The sequence below is a fragment of the Panthera tigris genome, chromosome C1, assembly GCF_018350195.1.
Source record: "Panthera tigris isolate Pti1 chromosome C1, P.tigris_Pti1_mat1.1, whole genome shotgun sequence".
NCBI lineage: Eukaryota > Metazoa > Chordata > Mammalia > Carnivora > Felidae > Panthera > Panthera tigris.
In genome coordinates this window covers 8,604,180-8,620,364 of record NC_056667.1, presented here as the reverse complement: position 1 = coordinate 8,620,364, position 16,185 = coordinate 8,604,180, and the positions used below count along the sequence as shown (strand labels likewise).

Sequence of the window (16,185 nt, the reverse complement as noted above, 5' to 3'; positions counted from 1 at the left end):
GCCCAAGGTGACGGAGCAGGGCTGCACTGGAGAGGATGCCGTTTCCTTGTGTCCGTTTCTGAAAAGCAGAGAGTCCCAGGCACTAGGTTCACCCACAACAGGGAACTGTGCTCGAACCTGTTTTCCCGCCCTACAGGCCTCATTCTCCATGTCAGATTCTACGACATTCCTCTGACCAGCACCCCCCCGCCCCCCCCCCCCCCCCCCGCCAAAACGTTCACTTCATGCCCTCCTGTAATGAGATTTAGCCAGTGTTCCTGGGAACATTCTACACATTCAAGGCTCATTGAAAATGCCACTTCAACCCTGAGATCACATGCCTGGTACTAATTAAGCTCTGCACCGGCAGCATTTTGTATAGGACTATTACAACACAAGACAATTTGCCTTGGTATGCGATTGTGTCTGTGTCCCTGGACTGGAAGCTCCTTGAAGGTGAAGGCCTGGTCAGCACCTCTGCAGCACATGGCATTCTTGGTGCCCTATAAACGTCAAATTGTCGGGGCGCCTGGGTGGCTCAGTCGCTTAAGCGCCAGACTCTTGGTTTCAGCTCAGGTCATGATCTTGTAGTTCTTAAGCTGGAGCCCCGTGTTGGGCTCTGCACGGATGGTGTGGAGCCTGCTTGGGATTCATTTTCTCTCCTTCTGTCTCTACCCATGTACTCTCTCTCTCAAAATATATAAACTTAAAAAAAAAAAGTCAAATTGTCTTGGTCGTGTACAGAAATTAGGAAAAGAGGGAAATAAAGTAGTAATTCGCTCTTCGTAGAGAAGAGGGGAGGCCAGAAGTGAATTGACAGTTTGGGAGTAGAGGTGGGGAAAGACCTTTAATCTAACCACCTCTGATAAAAATATTCTTCACGTGGACTTTGAGCACAGGATGGAAAACCAAGAAGCAGGGAAGGCCTAGCAAGGACAAGAGCAGCGACAGGGAGAAGTGTCTGTCCAAACGTGGCTGCCGAGGTCCGGGGAGGAGGGGCTGCTAGGAGGGGAGCGTGGTGAACCGCGCACACGCTCCTGAGGGGTCACTGGGACACGGTGGGCTCTCGCGGAACGGAACTGACAGACAGTGCCGGATACACAGAAAGTGCCCCTGGCACTTAGGAAACCAGGGGACAGGGTTGAACAGAGACCATCTCTACTGCTGGTCGAAGGGTAACTTAGAGCAGATCAACCAGAGACAAAGAGAATCCTGTTTCTGGCAGAGCAAAGAGAATGACAGATGGCACCAGGGAAGCCAGCCCCAAGGTCTAAACATCTACAGACTCAGTATGGATTTCACTTCTTCTGCTGGGTGTCGGGGAACCTGTCGGTGGGGCGAAGTCCTACACGCAGCCCTTCAGGCCTACAAATGGATCCTCTGCCTCCTGCTACGGACAGCGACAGCGACAGCGGACAGGGGACAGCGGTAGCTGAGGGAGCGGGTACAAAGCATCAGCAACTGAGATCGCACGGTGTTCATTGGAGGGGAGAAACGGAAGGCTGGGAACTGGGTTGATTTTTGCTAAGATCCACAGGACTAAGGTGGGAGTAGATGGACCCCTGGGGACGAAGCCTTCTTGCTGGCAGAGCTCTAGCAGGAGACAGCTGAGATGCTACATCTACTCTGTGATTTTTCCATATTAGAAAGAGAGCAAAGTAAAAGCGAAGTACAACTCCAAAGAAACAGCACCGTGGGGACAAAAGCTCGAAGGAGACAGATGAAGACATTTTATTCTGATGTGTTACGGTTACAATGAGAACTTCCAAGTTCCAAAAGTCCAAATAAAAATAGAATTTTACAAATTAAAAAAAAATACAATTTATGTACACAACAGGATTAGCTAGTATTACTATACAAACCAACAGTGCAAACAGAGAAAAGGAAGCTGCTACTGTCGAGGTGACCAAGGTCCACGGAGCTGTGAGGCAACACTGTATGTACATTGACCCCGCAGGGCCCAGGAGGGCGCTTCTGGCCTTTCCAGAGGCTTTCTGGTCTCCGAGGGCCGCGTCAGTACGCGATTTTGCATCAGAAATGTCATAGAGTTGGTTGGGTCAAGCAAGCAAGCGTCCATCCCAGCCAGGAACCGTTAGTTAATCAAGGTCATGAGCAAATCACCCCCCAGAGCGCAAAGGTCCCATGGTCGGGAGGGACTCTCGCTCCCTAGCTCCCGATCACCTCAGCTGGGGAACCGGAAACACCAAGCACGAGATGAAACACAGAAAACTGTCTCCGGCCACCCCTGTGGTCCCCCTGTGGGTTCTGTTTATGGACATGCCATCCCACCCGGAGGCGACGGGGCTGGTGATGGGGGAGATGGTGACAACGTGGGCTTCTCACTATCAAAGGGGTGAGGCTTCCAGTTAGTTATAAGTGGGGCAGTCGCTGTCTTTGGGCTTATCTGGGAGGGGCAGACGCCCACAAAGGACAGGAAGCAACGTGCCTTCCCAGAGGGAGTCTGGGTCGGTGGCGGCCAGCGGATGGAGGCAGGCATTTGCACGGTGCCATCTGCCTCTGGGCTACACCAGTGGGGCCAAAGTATCTGGTGACTTAAATGCCAGGCAGTGTGCACTGCGGTAGGGGGGGGGGGTACATTCCAACAGCATTCACCCAGGGCGGCCTTGAGGCAGGCAGCTGGCGTCCCAGACCCCCAGAGGCCAGAGGTCCCTCCGCAGCACTTTAGTTCTGCCGATTCCAGGGAGGGATGGGAAGAGGGGGTTGTTCCTGTGATGGGTGGTCCTGACGTTTGCCTGACTCGGGGAACTGCTTTCTTTCTTAATAAAGGGAAAGATTAATGTTGGCCAAGCTCTGAATGCTGCCTTAAAACACACTGGCAGCCGGTTAAACACAGTCACAGTCAGAAGGGCTTGCCTTTTTTGGTCCTTGTGATTCCCCCAACTAGTTATTGGGGGGGAGGGGTCCCATCCACATCTCACAAGTCAAGTGCATCCAAGGAAACCGAGAAATGTACAAGTTAACATACTTTTGGTCAAAGAGGCAAGAAAACGGGAAGAACGGAGGGGGCCGCAGGCAGGTGGGAAAGACCCTGAAAGCAGCCTCCTGAGTGAGCAGAGTGTGCTGAGCACAAGGCCTGGGCCAGCCCGGCCCCGACGGATGGACGGATGGACAGAAGGACGGAAGGACAGACGGACGCCCACCCCCAGGCAGAGGGCAAGAGGTGTTGCCGAAGCCCTGGTGTCCACGCCCTCAGGCATCTTCCACAATTTACAAAAATAACTTAAATGCGAAGGAATGGCCGTCTTGAGTCCCAAAGCGCGTCTGGCCCAGGGATGCAGGATGGGCCTCGGATGGGGACACAATAAGGGGAGAGCACGGGGGTCGACAGGGGAGAAGTGCAAATACCCGACGGCAAGTGCTCACTTTGGGTGCCCAGTCAGAGGACCACCCGGCCCGGAGGGAGGCAGGTCACTGACAGCCAGAGGCCTCCTTCCTAAGGTTAACGCTATAGCCTCAGGGCCTGGTCCTGCCCACCCTGGGGACCGGTTGGCAGCAGGGGGCTGAGAGAGGTTTGTGAGGGGCACACACCCTCCTCCGGGAAGAAGCTTCATCCTGACACTGGCTTCTCCAGCTACATCACGTTCCTGCCGAGGTCACTGGCTCAGGGCTCGCTTCTTTCTGTCTGAGACACAACTGTACCACCCCCCCGGAGTTAGGTAGAGCAGTTTGATCGTGGGGCGCCCTTTTAGCTAACTTGGGGTGGCGGGGGGAACGCCAAGATCCTCCTGCTTCACTAGGCTGCTTCACCAGGAAGACGCACGTAAGAACTGAAGGAAAGTTAGTCAATGCAGATCAAAGGGACGAGGGACGGAGTGGAGGAGAGAGAAGCTGAAATGTTAAAAACTAGGGGGGGGGTTGTAAATCCGGGCGTATGGTCAGACTTATCTCAGGGACGATCAGTGGGACCTTAATGCTTTGTGCTTCTGGAAGGCGCCGCCCCCAAGGAGACCGCGGCCGCAGGGGTGCGCCCAGAGCAGCCGCCTCCAGAAAACAGGTGCTTCCTCCAAACGAACTGCTGAGCACATCGAGTTGAGGGTCCCAACGAAGGAAGACCTCCCCGAAAGGGGTCATTTTCTCACTGCCCAATCCCTAAATTTGAGAATTCACTTAATTTTGCCACTGGCGCTTGCCCCAGTGTCTGCCTTGGTCAAAGTCCTTCCTGTTACAATTTAAGGCAACAGCTGGGCTCCCTAGGAAAGCAGCAGGAAGGGGTGGGAAAACTGCTCTGGGGGTTACTCTCTGGGGGGTGAGGCCTGACGTCCCCTCTGGTCCTGGCACTAGTGGGGTGGAGGGGCCTGGGGCCTGAGCCGATGCTGGACGGCAGGAAAGCAGTGAGCAGGAGACAGGAAGATACTTGCTGAGAGAGTCAGGCAAGTTCACGCTCTCCTGGTGCAATACCACCCCCGGGATGTCTGACCAGCGAAGTGTTCGATGATTGTAGGCTTTCCGAGCGAGTGGGTGTGTGGGAATCTTCCGTGCCCTGGCACGGCCCCAGCCAGCCGTGGCGGCGGAGCATGAGTGAGCTGCGCCCTCAGGCAGCTCTGGGAGAGGGTGGGCTGGCCACCCTGGCCCATCAGATGGTCTGGTAGTGCTGCCTTAGTCGGGCGTGCAGAAACTCGAACGTCAGGTTGTGTCGAGTGATGATCCCAACGATCTAGAACAAAGAGAAGACCCACGTCACCTGCAGAATAAATTCACTGGGGCAAGAACAGGAGCAAAGGGAGCTTGCCCGGTCCTTCACAGTAGGCGGAGGAGACAGAGTCCGGGCCTGTAGAGCGCAGGGACAACCCGGTCACGCTGTGCACTTCAAGGTTACCCAGTTTCCAGCTGAGAAGGAGATCAACATAACCAGGGCTTGTAAACTGGAGGCCAATGGGACAAATTCACCCCCAAGAGGAGTTTTAGTCGGGCCAGCTAAAATCTGAATTTGAATGTCTTAAAAAAAAATTGAGACAGAGAGAGATTGAGAGAGAGAGAGCAAGCGAGCACAAGAGCGAGTGTGCGCACGAGCAGGAGAGGGCCAGAGGGAGAAAAAGGGAGAGAATCCCAAGCAGGCTCCAAGCTGTTAGCACAGAGCCCGATGTGGGGCTCGAACTCAAGATCTCTGAGATCATGACCTGAGCTGAAATCAAGAGTCAAACACTTAACTGACTGAGCCACCCAGGCGCCCCTGAATTTGAATGTCTTTTGGAGCAAGGCACATGCTCCCCAACCTTCTCAGTTCCCACCACCCCTAGAGCCTGCCTCACACACATGTCCAAAAGGCATAGCTCAATGCAGGCTTCCGAGAGGCCCAGACCCCGCTACAGCTCATAAATATGGTCTCTCGGCATCACCTGAGTCATTATGATCCTGTGATTTATAATGGGACTTATAATAGGAAATTTATAACAGGTCTTCGTCCTAGTCCCTGCCACAAGCTCTTGAAATTCGTGGAATGAAGTGATGAGAGTGAGGTGTCTTTAGTCATTCATAGCAAGCTCCTTTCAACCATACCTGAGTTTACGTGAATAACATGACTTTTAGGAAGCTCCTGAGGACACAGGCTAGTTGCCAAGGGGGCCAACCATGTGCCTACAGGATTGGATCTTCTAGCCCCACCCCCTATCTCGGGGGGTGGGGGCTGGAGGTTGAATCAATCACCAATGACCCATGATGTGATCAATCATGCCTACGTAATAGAGCCTCCAAGAAGATTCCTGAACTACAGCGTGTGGAGAGCTTCTGTGCTGGGAGGGCAGCGTGCTGCAGAGCGTGGACGTGTGGCGCCCCTCGCCACGTACCTGTCCTATGCGTCGTCTCTTCCCATCTGGCTGTTCCCGAATCACAGTCTTCTAGAGTAAACTAGTAATCGGGTAAGTAAACTGCTTTCTTGAGTTCTAGGAGCAGAGGATCACGGGAACCTCCCATCTATAGCCACCGAGCCAGAAACACAGATGACAACTGGACTTTTGACTGACATCCGAAGTGGGGGGAGGGGCCGGTAGGGCTGAGCCCTTAACATGTGCGGTCACACGCTACCTCCAGGTGCATGGTGTCAGAAACGAGCTACGCCGTGGGACGCCGAGCCGGCGTTCGGAGACTCGGCACCGCCCGTGTGCGGAACAGGGACAGAAGTACAGCAGAGGATGCATCCAGAGAAACAGGTTTTTGTGACCGAGGCGGCCACACACATCTGTCACTCACGTGGGTACCCTGCACCGTGAAACGTGTCAGAACCCTCACTGCACTTGTGTTTCAAGGAACACGATCTGGTCCCCCACAACTACACCCACGAAGAGCAGGCTGTGGGGTGCCAGCGTCTGCCACGGGATGCTTCTATTTAGAGAGGTTTCATTCCCTGGGGGTGGGGGGCCACTTGGCGGCACAGATCCAAAGTCTCAGGGGGGTGAACACTAGAGTGACATGTAACAAAATATCCCCCAACAGAGGACCGCTGGGTAAGTGGCCGACAGCCAGCCAGTGGAATGCTATCCAGCCAACTAAAATACCATATGCCGGGGGGGGGGGGCCCTGGGTGGCTCAGTTGATTCAGCGCCTGACTCCTGATTTCTGCTCAAGTCATGATCTCGTGGTTCGTGAGTTTGAGACCTGCATCGGGCTCTGTGCTGACAGCTGGGGGCCTGCTTAGGATTCCCCCTCCGCCCCTCCCCCACGTGTTTCCTCCCTCTCTCTCTCTCAAAATAAACATAAACAAACTTAAAAATATATCTATGCTGTAGGCCAACGAAGTTTTCTGCCACGGAAAGTCATTTCCTCTAGATTAAACAAAGCATTAGGGTATTAAACAGTATAAACTGATAACATTCTCATTAAAACTTGATACATAAAATCTCTACTCCTAGATGCGGAGAAGAACGACAAAGGATCTACCTTGGCTAGACAGCGTGGCTACCTCTTAGAAATAACGCTTTGGTATTTCTTTTTGTTTATATTCTGCTTCTCTACATTTTCTCATATACGTCTTTTTAGCAACCAAACAATACCTGTGTAATGAGAGAAAAAAAATGGGAGTTCTAAGAAGAAAAAAAGGAAAAGTCTGCAGCAATGATTACTAGTTGTACCTGGCTGTATCTTTTAAAACCGTTCAAGTGTTTTGCTTGACGTTCTCTCATTTAATGTTATAAATGCTCATCCTAGGTGGAGAGCAGAGCCCCTCCTCCAGGAAGTAGAGGCCCCCACGGAGGGTGACGAAAACCTGGAAACCTGAAACTGCACTGTGCTAAGGCTGCCGTGACACTGGCGACACCTGCTGGCCGAGCGGAGTGTGCGCGTCAGCAACACGCAGGAGGCAAAGGTCCTCCGAGGGCTGCGGAGGAGGTTCTGGCCCCAGGAACCTTGCTGGTTGGGAGGGGCGCTGCGGTCACGGGGTCCTCTCCAGAAGAGGCCCGGCTGTGGGCAGACCGGAAGTCAGACTCACCTCCCCCACGGCATTCACCACGGGCAAGTGCCTCAGGCCCATCGTTCTGAACAGGTTGAAAACTTGAGAGACGTGGGTGTTAGGTGAAACGGTGAAGGGCGAAGGGTTCATGTACGGGGTGACGTCCTGCAGAGGGGACAACACAAGTCACCGGCGGCCACCGCCGCCCTAACCAGGATGAGGCGCGAACGGCGCCGACCAGCTCTGCGTGGGACGGGCTGCTGGCCTCCTCTCTGGGGTCCCCGCCCCAAAGGGACAGCCCCGCTCACCACAATCATGCGTGGGTTCAGCAGTGTCAGGTCCAGGTCGTGGATGTCCGGGTACCGCGGGTAATCCTCAGCCATCTCGGCGTACGAAAGGCGAGGCTGGCTGGCGCTCTGCAATCCCGACCGAGACACTGTCCTTGCTCGGGCACAGCGACCGTCAGGGTCACGTCTAGGGCCCCTCCCCCTTTAAGTCCATGTCCCCCCCCCAGCCACGGCCCCACCCGGCGCAAGGAGTGCAGAACAGAGCGCTCGGCAGAGAGCCGCCGCCATCTCCAGCCGGCTCCCCGCCAGCCCGCCACCCTTGCAGTCTCCTGATCTCTCGGAACCTGCTTCTCTTCACCCGTAAGATGGATGTGGCTTATTCTGGAGTCTAAATGAGAGAAGAGCTAGCCAATAGCTGTCGTGGGTTGACTTGTATCCTTCAAAAGATCTGAGTCTTAACTCCTGCTGCCTGGGAACGAGGCCATATCGGAAACAGGGTCTTGGCGGATGTGAGCCAGTTAAGGTGAGGTCATACTGGATTAGGGTGGGCCCTAGATCCAATGACGGCTGTCCCTCGAAACAGAGGAGAGGATGCGGAGGGAAAAGCCCACGTGACAACGGAGGCAGAGACTCGAGTGACACATCCACAGCCACGCCGTGCCAAGGATGGCCGGCAGCCAGCACGGACTAGAAGGCAAGGAACGCCCCTCCCCCGGAGCCTCTCCAGAGAGCAAGGCCCGCTGATGTGTGGACTTGGTACTCCGGCCTTGAGAATCATGAAAAGAATAGATTTCTGTGGTTTGCAGCCACCCAGTTTGTGGCAACTGGATACGGCAGCCACGGGGAACGGACACGGCAGCCACGGGGAACGGACACGACAGCCATGGGGAACGGACACAGCAGCTCTGTTACCATCCCTGCATTCTGAGCATTTTAGATTTTCCCTCCGCCCTCCCTGGGCTCCTGGGCCACCACCATTGGCACTCAGGCTGGGCATAGTGGCTGCAAGCACCAGTCACTGCTCTGTCCTGATCTCTCTCCCCGGGGACCCCGCTCTCTCTGCACACAGCGTCCTCCACCCGCCACCTGCCGGGCGGCGCCTGCTCCGGCTGGTTTCTGCTCAGTCACCCAGCCCACCTCACCCCTCCTGTGCCCCACACGCCACCTCCACCCTCATCCAGCCAGGCTGTCCTCACCACAGACCGCTCTCCCCCGTGGCCCCTTTTGTCCTGCCCCACGCTGGCTCTCTTCCACAGGCCACCAGGACCACGAGTGACCTCAGGCTGGCCTCTGTGGTCAAGAGCCGAACCGGGAGTGTCGGTTTGGAAACCGGGCCTCTGGGCAACCTTCAGGGTCTTCAGGTCGCCACAGGGACCACTTTGAACAAGACACCCCCTCCTACCCCTGCTTTTCTCCGTAAACACCAAAGGAAAGGAAAAAGGAAATTAATGGGAAAAGCAGTATTTTTTGGTAACGTACGTATAAAAGTTCGCCCAAATCAGAAATCAAAGCGTAGAAACTATGTTAAAAGTCTGCAGGCTAGAAGGACACTCGACAGCCAGCGCACAGACTAAGGGGAAGGTGACTGGGAGAGTCCCCTGCGGCTCAGGGTCACCTGAGAGGCACGGACCGCGGCAGAGGGAGCCGCGGGCCGCACGCACCCCTCACAGCAGCCCGCTGGCACCTGGCCTCCCCAGCGGAGGCACAGGGACTGTCCTCCCGCCAGCCCGCGCCTTGGAGAATCCCAGTGCAGACCAGAGACACTCACTGATTGACTTTCAGAGTAACAAACTCCTCGGACGAGCAGGGTGACCAGTTGTGACCGCAGGATCAGGCCGTGGAAGGTCAGAGGGCGGAAGCGCTCCTCCATGGTCCAGTCTTCGCTCGGGGACTGGTCAGGGTATAGGTTGGGGTAGGGAGTGTATCTGTTACATAAAAACCAGACGCTGCCTAGCACACCCTCAGCGGGACTGCTTCTTGCTTCTCCCCCGCGTCCCCAGCCAGCTCCCCAAATCCCCAGGAAGCTGGGGAGCTAACAGCAGAGCGCCGGCTCTTCCGGAGCCCGCGCGCTCACCTCCGCTCCAGCATCTGCTGCAAAAGGTCCTCCTTCTCGGCCGGCTCCTCGGGGACGTGCTCGTCACACACGTTCCGCAGCTCGCTCGACGGGTACGACTTCATGGACTGGCTCCGCCTGCGCTGTTCGCCGGCCCGGGTGACGATGCTGGACTTCTGTGCGTGGGCGGGAGGGGAGGGGACAGGTTTCTAGCGGGGCGGCCAGCGACGGCTGGGCACGGGCACACAAACGTGGCATCTTCGTAGCTTGGGGACTTGGGGGACGGTGGGGTCAAAAGCATAAGCCGACAGAGGAACTGCAAGAAATCTTCACGGTGGCTCAGGGGGCTTGGGATTGAAAGGAACCTCTCTGAGCCTCGGGGTTGGAATCTTGCGGTTTTCTGCCGGCCCAACTTCCCCACCCCTTCGGTTTGGGAGCAGCCCCTCCTCAACTCTCCAAGGGAGAGCCCCTCTCCTACGTCACGTCGTGGGGGGACCGTCGACGTATGTGGGCCTGGCCCCCAGAGCCAAGGGGTGGGCACAAGGCCTCCGTGAGGCAGTGGGACTCTCCCACTGCCTGGATTTCAAATCAGGAGCAGCGGCTGGCGTCCCCTCCAGGGCGTCTGCCAGCCGCCCGCACACCCGGCGTGCTGCTCCCCACTCTCCAGCTCTCCTGTCAGCCCTGCAGCCTCCGGCTTGTTTCTTTTTCTGTCTTTAAGTAGGCCCAAGTCCATCTCTGTCATTGACAACTCTAGAGAGCCCCCTGCTACCACTTATACGCCATAAATCACGTCAATTAAAACAAAAGATCCGCCTACACGGATTGCCGGAATGAGAACAGACACATGTCCCAATGGCCTAACGAAGTCCACACTTGCTATCGTGTCTATACTCACTCACTCGCCGCACGTAATGAAGAGGCTGATTGGCTGATTCTCCCTGCCGAGAGCCAACCAGGGCACCCCATCTACGGGCTGGCAGGCACGAGATGAGGGTGTGTGTCAAGAAACTGCCTGGTTGTCGCCCACCGCTCCCCTCGGGCTGCTGTACCTTGAATTTGATGTTGTTACTGATGAGCTGGTTGCCCTTCATGAACTCCTTCTCGTTGCCCCGGTTCTCCGTGACCACCGGGAAGGCGTGGTGGACCGTGGTGCGCAGGATGCTAACCAGAGACTGGATGCGGGTGTGCGGGTAGACGTAGGTCAGGTTGGGCTCCATGATGTCACTGGCTCTCAGTCTAGAGGAGGGAGGAAAGCCGTCCGGCCTCAGCAGAGAGCCCACAGCACTCGGGAGCGAGTCCCGGCGCTCCTGCACTCCTGGACCGTGGGGGTCCCTCTTCCGAACCATCTCTGGCAGCTCCTCTTGGGGCGCCTGGGTGGCTCGGTCGGTTAAGCGTCCGACTTCGGCTCAGGTCACGATCTCACAGGCCGTGAGTTCGAGCCCCGCGTCGGGCTCTGTGCTGACAGCTCAGAGCCTGGAGCCTGTTTCGGATTCTGTGTCTCCCTCTCTCTCTGGCAGCTCCTCTGGATTTCTATCCTTTGCAAATGCCCTTCCCCGTGCCTGGAACGCCCTTCCCTGCTCTGCCAAACCGGTGGGCCTTTCCTCACCCCTCAGCTCCACACAAAATGTCCCCTCCCCACAGACCCCAACCACTTGGCCGGGTGATCGGCCATTCCCTCCTCAGCCCTCCATGGCACGCTGCTTGTGTTACCACTGAACTGCTAATCGTACTATTGGAATTAAAAGAAAAAAAAGCGTGGGGTGTCCTTTCACACCGGGGTGGCAACTGTAGGTTACAGATCAAATCTGGCCTCTCCCGCTCACGTACGTGCCATCTGTGCCCGTGTCTGCACTGCAGTGGCCGAGCTGAATACGTTAACAGAGACCACGTGGCCTGCAAGGCTGAAAATGCTATGTGCCCCTTTGCAGAAAGTCTGCTGATCCCTCTGTGGGACTCTCAGGGCCGGGTGGGATACCCAGACACAGGCGGCCCAAACCATTTGTGGGCTGATGGAGAATTTGGTGATTATGCCCAGAATAAGCACTGCTGATAGCATGACACTCATTAGGCACGTGGGACGCAGGCTGGTTCCCACTCAACAGGGCTCGGCAGACCCTTAAACGTCGTCACGACACAGGCCTCATCGAGAGACCCCCCTTCGCGTTTAACCGGAATGCCACAGGAGCCAAAGACCACCAGGAAGCAGCCTGCCCACCTCTGCCCCCACCAGGCCCCTCTGTCCTCCACCCCCGGGTCCCCGCCACACCCACATGCTTCCTGCAGTCCAACCGCAGAACCTTAATTACCACCTCCCACCCTGATACAAACATCCCTTGGGCCCCAGAGTTTATAAATTCTGAAACTAGCACACGAAGACAAGGCGTGGCCTCACTTGTCCATTTCCACCTCTGTCTCCCACTCCAAAAGTGGTACGCCTCGCAAGCCCACGTGGATGTCATAAATGCCCTTGTTGAAAAAGTCTCCCGTCCATTTGGCCACCTGAAACAGGAAACAAAGACTTGAAAAGAAGCTGCTGTGGGGGGCGGGGGGGGGGTGGTGTGGGGAATCTTGGCCGCGCACCTGAGAGAGGCCGGGAAGGGGAGCACTCACCATCAGAGTGATCATAATGGGGAGCCCATAAGTGATCTCGTTGGTAGACTCGATCAGGATGACCGTGAGGCTGATGGTCATGCGCACGACCCCACCCAGGAAGGCTGCGGCACCAATCAGGGCGAAGGTCCCCGAATAGATATGGCCCAAGCCGATGTAGCTGGGGACGAAGGAAACCGAGACCCTGGCTGAGGATCTCAAGGTTTCCACACCCGCGAGCATGTACGCACGGGCGTGCTCACGCGCACACACGGTACCTTTTGAGGACATTGGCAACTAAACGCCCAAAAGCGGCTCCACACAGCAGGGAAGGCACAAACAGGCCGCTGGGAACAGAAGTGCCATAGGTCCAACACGCGAGCAGGAAATAGAGGGCGAAGAACAAGGCCAGGGTGACAGGGCTGAAAGTGCCTGCAAGGCAAGGGCCACCCTGAGTCCCACCACCGGATGCCACCAAGGCCCACCGGGCTGCCCTGGCTCCTTCCATATCCTTCCATACCCCGCTGGTCCACCTCCGACACTGGAGGCAGAAACTCTGGCCTGGTCTGGGGTGGTATTACAAAGGAAAAGTCCCATTGCTCAGATCTGAGGGCCAGCGTGGCTGTGTCCGTGGGCCAACGGAAGGGGCAGAGAAATGGTAATTTGTTCCCTGCAGAAAAGAGCGATCGCCCGAGAACGGCAGGCTCACGGATTCTCACCGTCCTGGTGGAAAAGCTGAAGGATGGCAAACTCCTGGGGGTTGAAGAAGAGTGTGGCCATGTCATTGTAGGTCTCGTTGGGACAAAAAAAGGTCTTGATACTTGAATTGACATCTTCTGATGTGACCTGGGACACAGGAATCAAAAAGTAGGCACAAGGTCACTAAAGGGTCAATACACCGGACCAGGGTGCTCAGCGTCTTCAAGTGGGATGTCTCTGTTCAGGTTGAGAAAGTCTGGCTCGCAAGTTTTACCCAGAAATTAAACCTGTGGCAAAAACAGATCTCTAGCCACGAGCAGCCAACCGTAACGCTGTATTCCTTATGTTTTGAGGACGAAAGAATCGGGAGGAGGGCTCCTGAGTTACTACAATGACATTCGCCATGGATCTGCCTCTGCTTCCTCTCCTGGTGCTAATTTAGTAGGTGACACTGCCAGCAGCCTGACCCCAGAGCCCCGTGGGCTGTGGGAAGAGGAGGTGGGTGACAGATGAGTTGCTGGGAGGTGGCAGGTGATGGTGGAGGACAGGCCAGGTTCCTGCCTGACCCAATGCCCCGACTTCGGGTCCAAATGGAAAAAGCCTCCCCACTGCATTTTCTGCAGGAGAAAAGCCAGTTCCACACGAGGCCTGGAGGAGATGCTCTGCTCCTGGCTGTCTCTCCCTCCCAGGCCCGTCTGGCTGAACAAAACCCCAACAGGGAAAAGAGGTGATTTCTCCACGATTCAGACCTCTCGTTCTCTCCGCCATTTTGTGTGGGAAGAGGACATCCTGGTAGCGGCCTGACTCATCGGAGGACAAGGGCATTTGGGGTAGGACAGTCCCTGTGTTTTAGCTTCTGGTGCACAACGGTACAGGTGGGGTACTTAACACTGTGTGTACGGGTACACTGTTACTACAAAGTTCATCACGAGGAATGGATCTTGCCTGGATTCAGTTCTATTGAGGACATTCTAGAGATGCCCTCCTGTGAGGTGATGGGTTTGCAAAGTCCTGCCAGGTGAGCCTGCCTGGGCGATACAGCTGGATGAGGGCCGCAGGAAGCAGGTCGGTGCCCCCTACTGGAGGAACCTGGCAGGGAGGAGCTGCCAAGGGAGAAATGTGTGTGTGACCGCGGAATGACCAACAGGCGTAGTGTTTCCCAGACTATGTCTAGAGGAACCCCAGTCCCGAGGGCTCCCAGGAAAGAGTCCTGCGGTCGAGTGCACCGAGATGCAGCACAGCACTTGTTGGAGATCAGGGAACCTGCTGAAGGCAGAGCACAGGCTCCATATGCAGAAGGACTGGCCTCTAACCCAGCCCCTCGCCAGCCCCGTGGGAGAGGCATTTCATTCTGTGAAAGCTTCAGCTGCCTCACCTATGCAATGGGAATAATGCCGGCCTCATGTTATATGCTACTGAGAGATCACGGTCAAGACCTCACTTTGTCTGTCTTCCCACCTGTAAAATGGGGTGCCAACACGGCAGTGGTAAGGATTCAATGGAGTCATGCACGTGAAGTGCTTAGTGGAATCCCTGGCACCCAATAAACATTCCAAACGTCTGTCACACTTCCTGGAATCTTAAAGGCCCCAGGAAGTCCCGTATTAGAGCAACCTGTTTAATTCTGGTTAACCTGTCAGACTGCAGAATTCTTTTCTGTTTGTTCCCGAATCACATATGTCAACATTCCACAAAACACATTTGGAAAATGCTGGGCTGGTGATGAGATCGCCTCAGGACTAGACTAGTGATAGTGGCTGGCAAACTTTTTCTATAATGAGCCACATAATAAATCTTTTAGGCTTTGCGGGCCATAGACAGCCTCTGTTGCACATTCTTCTTTTCCTTAACGGCCTTTAAAAATGTAAACACTGTTCTTGGCTCGGGGGCTACACAAAAACAAGCAGTTGCCAAAGGCCAGCTCTGGCCCGTGGGCCATAGTTTGCTGACACCTGATCTAACACGTGCTATTCATGGATGCTCCTGGGGACACCAAAAGGACAGTCATCCAAGACAACGTCCCTACCGAGGCCTTGAGGGGCAACAAGAGGACAGGGGACTTAGTGAACACTCCTGAGCCCCTAACCTAGAGGCCAGAACCTTGCATCTGGCTGACCAGATGCGGCTCTCTAAACCCAACAGGTTGGACCAAAAACTTGCGGGACAAAGCTCTAATGCTTCCCTCAATGACCCTGCTCTTTCAGGGAAAGGTTCTAGAAGATACTAAATACTCCTAAAAAGAGAGAGAAAGGGAGACGGAAAAAGAACATATGCCAGTAAATGACCTAAACCCAGTAAGAACCAGAAGATGCCAGGAGAGCCAGATCACTGATCACCCCAAAACAGACATTCCTTTCTCCCCATCTTAGGGGTGATTCTCACATTCACGGTGAGGCTGGTGGGCACCTTTCAGGGGTGAAGAGTTAGAAGAGGAAACTGGGGCTTGATGAAGAAGGGATGATCAGCTTCCTGAGCTGGTCTCCAGTTAATATGGATCAACAGAAAGGGGGGCCGGGGGCTGGAGAGAGAGAAGACTTCCCCTCTAGGATGTCCATGACTCTTCACCAAAGTGAAAAGGACAAAGCGTGCACATTCTTGCTTCAGTAGAAAGGCCACTACAGATTCCTCTATCTCTTAGCAATCTGACACAGGCGCAGAGCAATGAACCCAACGTAGCTACTAGCCCTAAGCAGAGGCAGGTCATACATTTCTGGATTCTTCTTTTTTTTTTTTTTTTTGTGGGTAGAGGACAAAGGTAGCAGGTGCACACGGGTTACCTGGAGCTGGAATGAGTCATTACCGATTTGACTCGAAGAAGACATCTGTCGGCATTCTCCTAACACCATCGAGGCCATGAACACCACCACAGTGGTTACCAAGGACACCAAGAGGCTCTCTAAGACTCTAGGAAGCAAAGCACAGCTGTTATTACAAGATAAAAAGACACCCCAGTCCTGGGAACTAAAAAGCCACAACCCTGTCTACCCCCAACCTTCACTTCCCCAAAGAGCATGCCCGGCAGCCTCTAGTCAGTCAGCATCTGTGCAGAATTTGTCAGCGACTCACTGCATCCCAGCAAGGCGTATGTAAACAGTGGGTAGCCAGTAACACGGGCTGCTACATCCACATCATCTCTCTCAGAGGAACAAAATGGCCCTCCATTTTAGGTCCCGGGG

The 16,185-nt window shown here is 55.2% G+C and overlaps 1 protein-coding gene across 1 annotated transcript in view; it reads right to left on the bottom strand.

Moving 5' to 3' along the window:
* Positions 1–1,686: 1,686 nt before the first annotated feature.
* CLCN6 (chloride voltage-gated channel 6) overlaps positions 1,687–16,185 on the bottom strand; it is a 32,313-nt gene continuing 17,814 nt past the window's right edge. The window contains 11 exon segments of the mRNA XM_042998081.1: positions 1,687–4,654; positions 7,421–7,546; positions 7,690–7,797; positions 9,437–9,593; positions 9,743–9,897; positions 10,771–10,957; positions 12,114–12,220; positions 12,332–12,491; positions 12,589–12,742; positions 13,030–13,156; positions 15,787–15,913. Coding sequence (XP_042854015.1) covers positions 4,574–4,654; positions 7,421–7,546; positions 7,690–7,797; positions 9,437–9,593; positions 9,743–9,897; positions 10,771–10,957; positions 12,114–12,220; positions 12,332–12,491; positions 12,589–12,742; positions 13,030–13,156; positions 15,787–15,913 — 1,489 coding nt within the window. The 3' untranslated portion in view covers positions 1,687–4,573.